We start from the raw sequence: 10,804 nt of genomic DNA on the forward strand, positions 1-10,804 counted from the left end.
CAGACAGACTAATTGACAATCCAAGTAGTGCATCACTTTTGGTGCATGTAATGTAGGGTAAGAATGATTACAATTATACTTTCCATTGCATATTATTTTCTATTGATGTAATATAATTTTGTGTTTCTGTATAGTTTCCATTGGATTTCTGACAGTTATCAACGTCAGTAAGGATATTGTTTATTTGTGGACCCTCTTAGTCATCGCATTCGCGCGATGATGATTGGAAACATGTTGTAGAAATGTAAGTTTTTTTTTGTTATTTCTTTCGATTTATATCAGTATGATTATCACATAATCTGAATAATCAACAATATATTTGAAGGGCTATTTAAAATGGTTCATGCGGCCTCTGGGAATGGAAAGAAAGGACGAAGTAAAACTGCTTGGGAAATTGTCAAGGTAATTTAATATTGTAACTAATTAGATATAAGTGTTTGTATATGTTAAATTGTAATGCACATGCAAATCTTATTTAACATTTGTAGGCTCCTCGTCAGCCGATAGTAACCAATGCGGTTTCTATGTCATGGCTTACCTGAAGACTTTAATTGAGAACATGCCGGACATTGATGATAAAGATTCTGTTCAAGCACTGGTAATAATTCAATTTCTAATTCGTGTTTAAAATTATTTTGATTTCAATGTTTCAAAGTGGAAATATGATGCATTTGAGATTCTTGTTGCCAGTATAATTTTGAGTACTCCATTTATTGTTGATGTCTATTGAATGAATGCTTTTTAGTTTTTAATTTGATCATTTTATTCACAAAGTTTTAAAGTGGAGAGATTAGAGAAAATACAAAAGCTCTTGCCTTTAGAACTGCTAAAACTCTATTACCGTATATTGGTTCTTGAAAATTACTCCTAACTTATTTCGAATTTCATTGCAATTACTAATTTATTTACTCACTTTTTACATGTAGTTCCAACAAGTTGAATATGACAAAGCGGTTATTGATCTGGTGCGTTCTGAATGGGCCGATATTATATCAAGTTATATACAGTAGGTATGATTTGATCATTAGAACGTTGTGATCTTTTAGACTTCGTGGAATTGTTTGTTGTAGTATTATGATGACTTCGTCGAATTGTTTTTTTGTATTATTATGACTTGGATGATATTTGATTCGATGAGAATTGGTCATGGAAGTATTTACACTTGTTATTTTGAACCTTAGCTTGTGCAAAATTATGTAACTACAGTTGGCCATGGTGAATGGATAAATTGTTTTTTGGTATATGATTAAAATTTAAGCAGGTTAAAAACCGTTGAGACAACGGTTAAAAATCGTTGTCTATTTTACAATAGACAACAATTTGAAACTGTTGTCTTTTCTACAAAAGACAACAGTTTATCTGCGTGACTTTTAACAACAGCGATTTCAACAACACACAATAGACAACAGTTTATAACTGTTGTCTTTTAAAGAAAAGACAACAGTTACAAAACCGTTGTCTATGTGCATCACTTTTAACAACACCGGTTTCAAAAACATTGAATAGACAACGGGTCAAAAACCGTTGTCGTTGATAGAAATGACAACGGTTTATAACCGTTGTCTATGTGTGTGACTTTTAACAACACCGGTTTCAACAACACTTAATAGACAACGGTTCGAAAACCGTTGTCTTTACAAGAAAAGACAACGGTTAAAAACCGTTGTCTATGTGTATGACTTTTAACAACACCGGTTTCAACAACATTGAATAGACAACGGTTCGAAAACCGTTGTCGTTTCTAAAAAAGACAACGGTTAAAAACCGTTGTCTATGTGTATGACTTTTAACAACACCGGTTTCAACAACACTTAATAGACAACGGTTCGAAAACCGTTGTCGTCTCAAGAAAAGACAACGGTTTTTAACCGTTGTCTATGTGCATGACTTTTAACAACACCGGTTTCAACAACACCTAATAGACAACGGTTCGAAAACCGTTGTCGTTTCAAGAAAAGACAACGGTTTTTAACCGTTGTCTATGTGCGTGACTTTTAACAACACCGGTTTCAACAACACTTAATAGACAACGGTTAGAAAACCGTTGTCGTTTCTAGAAATGACAACGGTTTAAAACCGTTGTCTATGTGCGTGACTTTTAACAACACTGGTTTCAACAACACTTAATAGACAACGGTTGAAAAACCGTTGTCGTTTCTAGAAAAGACAACGGTTAAAAACCGTTGTCTATGCGCGTGACCTACAACAACACCGGCTTCAACAACAGAAGTTTTACCCCTACGACAACGGTTATTAACCGTTGTCTATGTGCATTTTTCTTGTAGTGCGTTCAAGGTATGTTTATTTCATTTTATTATAAGTAGTTCAAGTTTTTTAGTACAATTGTTTTATTAATATTAACATATGATTGGAATTATAGGAGAAAAGTATGAAGGCAAAGCAAAGGCAGGAATGTAATGTGCATCCACACTTCTTAGGTTCTGCGGGATATGCGGGCAAACAATCAGAGTGGAGGATATCAGACCCTCTATCTTCACAATCTTCTTGTGCTTCTATTAGCTCGTCATTATTGTCCAATGATCGTAGTTTTGACTGGTTACGGGCAAGAACTAAGAAGTCAGCAAATGGAAGTTATTACATTCCGAATGAGAAAACACAGGAGGTGTTTGGAAAAATTGTAAGTATTATTTTTAAAAAATTGTTATACGAATATATAATATTCATAAAAATACTGACACTTGTCTTTATCTAATTGATTGGAACAGATAGAAAAATGTGATGAGATTAGTCAAGGGACATTTCAACCGAACAGACATCATGACATATTGTCTGTAGCTCTTGGTAAACCAGAGGATAAACGGGGTTCGGGTTCGGTAAGAGGAGTTGGTTCATACTCTACCATCCGACAAGTATTTGGTAAACCAGAGCAAAAACGGGCCACTCAAAGTTCATACTCTACTGATGATGTCCAACAGATAATGGAAAAGGTCAGGCAAAACACATTGTTGGAGGTGCAACCCAAGATTGAAATGCTCACTCAACAACTCAATATATTGATGAAAAACATGTCAGCCACACACCAATTTCCACAAGGAGTTTCAATTGGCACTCCTCAAAGTGCGTATGCGCCTTGTGATCAACCTCCGGCCCGAAGCAGCTGTCATTCAGTTGATGTATATCCAGTAACCACAATTGAGGTAATATTAAAAATGATTTTATAATCAAAATGTTATTTTCTTGTAAATTTAAACCTAACATATATTTATATATATATATATATATATATATATATATATATATATATATATATATATATATATATATATATATATATATATATATATATATATATAGAGAGAGAGAGAGAGAGAGAGAGAGAGAGAGCCGGAAAAAGTGTAACCTCTACCTATGTGGTCTTGATGGTAAGCCAATTTTAGTTGCAAAGGGTACGGTTTACCCAAGTACAAATGAGATAACAATAGTGCAAAATGAGACACTTTTACCCAACCATGTCAAAGTGATGGTCGATGATGTGAGTGATGGTGCAGACGGATATAATATCCCCGTGCAAACATCGCAGTATAAGACTTTGGGAGATGTACTTTGGACTAACGCACAATGGCCTACTCATTTAGTTGTTTTAGATGAGGTATGCATTCTAGTTGTGAAACTTCTATTTGTTTTATAAACAATTTTGCTATATTCAAATGTTGTGCTTTGTCTGTTGTGATGATTGGCAATTAGTGCTATATTTTCTCTCTGAATGCATTCTTTCAATTATTGTCTATTATTGGTAGGAAAATGTCAAAATAAGCTCACAAAAGACAAAATAAGGAAATGAAGGATCAAAGTGTTGAGCAATCTGCTACTGCTAAAAGACCCCCAATTGTTGGTGAAAATGTCTATTTGCTTTTGGGGACACACTGCAAGGGGCTTGTCAAAGCGTTGTCATCACTCCCTGTTGAGAAAGAGTGCATTGATTTCGATATAGATTTGACAATCTTCCATCATGCACATGTGAATGGTATTTATGTGATGATTGAGGATATACAGGATTTGTTGACAATGAATTGGCTCGATGTCTCAATTATACAAGTGTTTATGATGTAATTTTAAATTGTTCATGTGTTTTATATACATTTGTTTTTTAAAGTTTATTAAAATTTCTTATTTGTTTTTTAGGTTTTTGAATAAGTTCTGTAAGCAGCATGGAGTGACATCAATTGGGTTTGCGTGTCCAACACAAATTTCTGCCGATATGATTAACTTAAATTCTAATGCCGTTACATCATATCTAATTCATGTCATGGACGAACACAAGGATCAGCAATTCATATTGGCACCATATCACCAAAGTAAGTCTTTTACTTTACTAGCTAATTTATTCCAATTAATTCCATTTTGGGTTCTTGGCCTGTTGCATCTAGTGGGATTAATTCGGATGCTGTTACTGGACCTTTCTTGTCTTCCCATAATGTTAGTAGTGTTATAGGAATTAATATTGCTGAGAGTGGGTTTGTTAACAATGTTAGTGTTGGTTGGGCCCATTTCAATTTTAAACTCTAATCATAGCATGTTTCCTAGTGTTTCTGTTGGGCACAATGTGGCTAGTGAGCCCACAACTGGAGTTAATTCTTTTACTTTATTAATTTATATAACTTAATAACTTTATTTGAATGGTTTGATATTAGAATTTGAATATAAATATATATATATATATATATATATATATATATATATATATATATATATATATATATATATATATATATATATGCTTTGTACATGTAGTAATCATTGGATACTTATCGTGATTAGCACACCCTAAAAAACGGTGTATGTGTTTGATCCTTTGAAAAGTGTGCAACGCGACCTTGAAGTCAAAATTTATGTGAATATGCAAGTAAAAAATCAATATATGTATATTAAATGTTATTATGTTATTTATAAATTTATAAATTGATATAAATGTTTATTATTAATATAGGTCATTTCGATCTGTTCCTGCACGAAGCACTAGAACGATTCATTGGAAAGAATGCAGAGTATGAAGTTAAAGTTAAAGTTTTAATATGAAATTTAACCTTTATTTTTATTTATTTTGATATGATCTTAATATGAATATATATATCTATTTTGTAGTGTCCACAACAACCTGGAGGTTCTGAATATGGATATTATGTAATGCGATACATGTACGTACGAGATTGTTACTAAGCATTCCAAGCTTAATTGTCTAGTTGAGGTAAGTAATTTAAATACAACAATGTGTATATTTAAATTAATATTTATCAATTAACATGCATGTTAACTAATTTGATTAATTAAAATATTTTTGCAGGTATTTGAAGATGCACCCTACTCTATTAATGAAATAGATGAAGTTCGTGAGTTGTGGCACATTACTTTAGTAAAGAGTGCGTGTAACTTTATTTCGTTTAAACAGTATCTTTATTATTATTAACTTATGTTTATGTTTTGTTACGTTAAACAATTGCATGTATATCTTGATTTCAATTTTAAATGTGTTGATAAGTATATTGTAGTGTTTTATTGTGTTGATTATTAATTGTGGAGTATATATATAGTTATGTTTATGTTCATATTTATTAGAGTTGGTTTGAAAATCATTGTGAATAGATAGTTTAATTTTTTGTAATTAATTTTGTATTTTTTTGGATGAATTTGAAAATAAATTCTGTACCGGTTTTGAGCAAATAATGGGTAATAATCAAAATTGGGATAAAATTAAAAAAAAAATTAAATTTCCGCTACACCCTCTCCGTAAAGGGTGTAGCGGAAAGTAATATATAAAAAAAATAAAATTGTTTCCGCGTCACCTTGCGCGGGTGCCGCGGAAATCAATTATTAAAAAAATAATATAATACTTTTCGCGGCACCCTAAGACTAAAGGGTGCCGCGGAAAGTCTATATTAAAAAAATTAAAAAAGCTTTCCGCTACACCTTCTACGGGTGTAGCGGAAATCCAGTGCTTTCAGCGACACTGGATTTCGCTACACCTGTACAGGTGTAGCGGAAAGCATTTTATGGGTGTAGTGGATATCTTTTTTTGTAGTAGTGCTCGGTCCAATAGATTCCATCTTTTTTGGCTCGTGATTATCCAAGTTATAGCTTTCCAATTTTTGTTTCATATCATCTGAGACTTTCCTTTCCAGTTTGCGCCAATCCCAACCTTCTCTCGGAATCCAGTAGCTAGCCACAGTTTGAGCAATTTCACTTTGGGCTCCTTCCAACACCTCTTTATGTATTGTCTCACCATTATCCCCAAGCCATCTATCGTGCCAAAAAAGAGTAGCACAACCTGATCTTACAATTTTCTTGACTCCTTGTTTAAGAACTAGTGCAGTCGCGCAAATCCCCATCCATATGTTGGATGCTTCATGCTTCCAAGCCACTCCTAGTTTAATGTTCTTATCCTGCATGTATTTTGAAGTAATCGTTCTAGCCCAGAGTTGATTATGCCCTTCTAACAGACACCACCCCATCTTGGCTAGAAACGCCAAGTTCATGTCCTTTAGTATACGAATTCCAAGCCCACCATGACTTCTAGGTTGCATTACTGTTGCAAACTCCTTTAGTAAGGAACATGGTTTGCATAGCATAGTACGAGATTGTGTTTAAGACACTCTGAGCAAGAACTCTCCTCCCAGCTAGCGTAAGATGCTTCCCTTTCCACCTTCCAATCTACTCTCCACTGTTTCCATGAGGGGAGTGAACAAAGAGTTAGTGATATGTCCATGTAGGGAAGGAACACCCAAATAGCATCCTAAGTTGTCAACCCTTCCAATTCTAGCAGCCTGAGTAATTCTATCAACAGTCTCACGATTAACATTCCTAGAGAATAAAATTTGTGATTTTTGGAGACTGGCCCGCTGCCCAGATATAGCTTCAAATTTCTCAATACAAGATTTAATAACTCCGATTTGCTCCTCAATAGCCTCTGTAGTTAAAACCATATCACATAAGCAAATAAAAGATGGGAGAGTTCCAAGCCATACCTGGATAGTTTTACAGCTTTCCATCTTTTGGCAGCAACTTCAACTTTGATCATGTGACATAACCTTTTAATGCAAAGAACAAAAAGATAAGGTGACATTGCGTCGCCTAGTCTAATGGATGCCACGAGTTTGTACAATCCAGTCCAGCTGCTTTCCTTTCCACAGGATTCCAAGTTTTGGAGTTTCAACACATCTTGTTGACATAAGACATATTGTCAAATTCTAGTCAAACAAGGAATCCTTAATCAAACGTGTCTTAAGATTTATATTCCTAATCAAAGAGGATCGGCAATCCCAATCCCCCAATACCTCATCTCTTGACCTATAAAAGGAGCCGCTCCACAACTCATCAAGATACGCTTTCAGCACCTAATTGTGAGCACGAGAGTAATTGAGAGAGATACCCGAATCCCCTTGAAAAGTAGTTCAAGTGTTTAGGTCTCAATAGCTTGATAGGAAATCATATTGTGTAATCCCCGTTCCCTAAACAAAGTGTACTTTAATATTAAGCTTTTAGTGGATTTAGGCAAATTCTCAATTGAGAAGTGCCTCGCAGATTAGGGCTGCTTGCCTGAAACTGCGTTATAAATATTTGTGTCACAACGTCTGTTTCAACGTCTCCGAATTCAAACGTCTATATTAATTTCAATTGGTATCAGAGCGGTCTGCTCAAGTTACCAGCAGATCCAAATGGAGTTCCCAGAGAAGGTCTTTCAAACAATAGACCCCGGCTCTACTTGGCACAAACTTCTCCTACTGGAAAGCTCGAATGCAGATATACATTCTAGCACAAGGAGAAGGCGTCTGGAATGCAATAGAAAACGAATGGAAAACTCCAGTTGATGATAAAGGGAATGCAAAACCTAGAACTAATTGGAGCGAAGAAGAGAAACTGAATATGATTTCAACTCAAAGGCTATGAATGCAATATATGGAGCAGTAAGCGAAGATACTTTTAAACTAATTGCATCAACACGCATAGCCAAAATTGCGTGGAGTATATTGTGCGATCATCATGAGGGAAACACAACTGTAAGACAATCTAAGCTTCAGATGATACAAACCGAATTTGAAAACCTGAAAAAGAGGAAAAAGCATCACCCAATCAGTGCCAGAGTCTTAAGTATATCCGGAGATGCATTCAACCTAGGCGAACCTATACTCGAACATAGGGTCGTCAAAAAGGTTCTACGCTCACTACCCGGAAGATTCCAAATGAAGGTCACCGCTATTCAAGAACATAAAGATCTGAAACATACAGACTAAGTGACTTAATAGGAAATCTTCAAACCTATGAACTGGAGATGCTACAAGGTCAGAAAAAACAATGGTAAAGGAATAGCATTACAATCCAAACAAGAAGAGAACTCAGAAACTGATTCAGAAACCATGGAACAGTCAATTGCACTACTAACAAAGAACTTTAACCGAGTTCTCAAGAAGTTCAACAAATCCAGGAATAAAAGTTTCTCAAACAACCAAGTAAATTCTACAAATCAGAAACCATCCAATCCAAGGAAAAGAGATAATGCAATTACTGAAGGAATACAATGCTATGAATGCAAAGGCTTTGGATACATTCAATCAGAATGTGCTACATACTTGAAAAGGAAAAATAAAACATATATAAACACTCTGAGCGATGACTCAGATAGTGAAGAAGATGATAACAACACGAACTTCGTAGCATTCACTGCTATCATGAAGACAACAATAGTGATGACATGCAAGAGTTACTAGAGGCATACACTCAACTAAATGCCAAATGGGAGCAAATCATCAAGAAAAATCTGGAACTCATGGAAGATAATCACTATTTAAAGAATGAAAAGAACGAATAGAGAAAACAATACAAAGAAGCCCAGAACGAACTCCTTGACCTCAAGAACAGAGAAACAAAACTGCTACAAGAAGTTAAGGAGCTTACCGAAAGACCCGAGACTCCAAGCACGGACACCAATGAGAATAACCAACCTGAAATACAGGAAGTGTCGCAACAGCACTTCCGACATCGAAGAAGAATAAGGTGCTACTATTGTCACAAACTAGGACACATCAAAGCACATTGCTACAAAAGACAAACGACCATTACTACAGACAAAACAGCAGGGCATGGCCACCACACAACAGAAATAACAGCAAGAAAATCTGGGTAAGAAAGACCAAAATGTTGCATACACTTCCAAAACAAACAAAGAGCAAGATATATGGTATTTTGACAGTGGATGTTCCAGACATATGACTGGAAATCCCGAGAATTTAGAGAACATACACTATAAAGATGAAGGATATGTTACCTTTGGGATGGAGAAAAGGAAAAATTGTTGCAAATGGAATCCTGAGTGTACATGGACTGCCAAAACTGTCAAAAGTCTTCCTAGTACAAGGGTTAAAAGCAAACCTGATTAGTATAAGTCAACTATGTGAAGATGAACTTAAAGTGGAATTCACAAAAGATAGTTGCAATGTTCTCAATCATAATCATGAATGTGTTATGATCGGAAGAAAATCCACAAATAAATGCTACACATGGGATGGTGATCTATCTTGCCTACAGACAACGTCAATCAAACACAGCTATGGCACCAACGAATGGGTCACATAAACTTTCATGACATGAAAAAGGGTTTAAAGAAGGGAGCCTATCGAGGAGTTCCAACACTTAACATAGATGATAACAAAAAATGTGATGCATGCCTTGAAAACAAATAACCCGAACAGCCCATAAAAAGACCTCAGGAATATATACTTCTAGAATTCTAGAACTACTACACATGGACCTGTTTGGACCAACTCAGACAGAAAGCATAGGGGGAAAAAGATATGTCTATGTAACAGTTGATGACTACTCAAGATTCACATGGGTAAACTTCCTTAGAGAAAAATCTGAAGCATTTGCAACATTCAAAACCCTCATTATCAAAATTCAAAATGAAAAAGAGGGAAAATAGGAAAAATTATTCGCCTAAGAAGTGATTATGGAAGAGAGTTCGAGAATACAAAATTCAAAGAATACTGCACAGAAAATGGAATCATCATGAGTTCTCCGCACCAAAAACACCACAACAAAATGGGGTAGTTGAACGAAAGAATCGAACCATCCAAGAAATGGCAAGAGTCCTCTTAAATCACAAAAGACTTCCATCAAGATTCTGGGCAGAAGCAGTTAACACAGCATGCTACTATGATAAACCTAGTATTCATTCGAAAAGAAATCAACATGACACCATATCAAATCTGGGAAAGGAAGAACACCGAATTTAAAACACACACATGTGTTTGGAAGCAAATGTTATATTCTAAAAGATAGAGAACCATTGGAAAGTTTGATATCAAAAGAGATGAAGGAATCTTCCTATGGTACTCCTCAAACAGCCGGGCATACCGAGTATATAACCTTAGGACAAACACTGTCATGGAGTCTATCAATGTTGTGGTCAATGACACAACAGAAGATCTCCTAAAAAATGATGAAGAGATAACTGGTGTTGAAACAGCAGTTCCAACACCACACATCCAGAAATCAGAACCGGAAACATTAGAAAAAGAAGCTGTAGACCTTGAAGAAAAAGAAGAAATCCACACCACTGATGAAACCAGGGTACAGAAAAATCATCCAATAGAGAACATCATAGGAGGACTAAATGAAGGAATCAGGACTAGAGGAAAGAAACGAGACTATCAAAAAATGGAAGAAGGAGACTATGACTACTGCTACACCTCGAAAATTGAACCCAAAACATCACGCAAGCCCTAAAAGATGAATTCTGGATGGAAGCCATGCAAGAGGAATTACAACAATTTGAAAGACACAATGTTTGGGA

General features: G+C 35.3%; 1 protein-coding gene across 1 annotated transcript; it reads left to right on the forward strand.

Annotated features, from left to right (window-relative positions):
- Nucleotides 1–3,798: 3,798 nt before the first annotated feature.
- Nucleotides 3,799–5,037, forward strand: LOC109166471. Its single transcript, XM_019315423.1, has 3 exons — nt 3,799–4,067; nt 4,144–4,316; nt 4,949–5,037. The coding sequence occupies exons 1-3, from the start codon at nt 3,799–3,801 to the stop codon at nt 5,035–5,037; spliced, it is 531 nt and encodes a 176-aa protein (XP_019170968.1).
- Nucleotides 5,038–10,804: the final 5,767 nt, after the last annotated feature.

The sequence above is a fragment of the Ipomoea nil genome, unplaced genomic scaffold (assembly GCF_001879475.1).
Source record: "Ipomoea nil cultivar Tokyo-kokei standard unplaced genomic scaffold, Asagao_1.1 scaffold3100, whole genome shotgun sequence".
Taxonomy (NCBI): Eukaryota; Viridiplantae; Streptophyta; class Magnoliopsida; order Solanales; family Convolvulaceae; genus Ipomoea; species Ipomoea nil.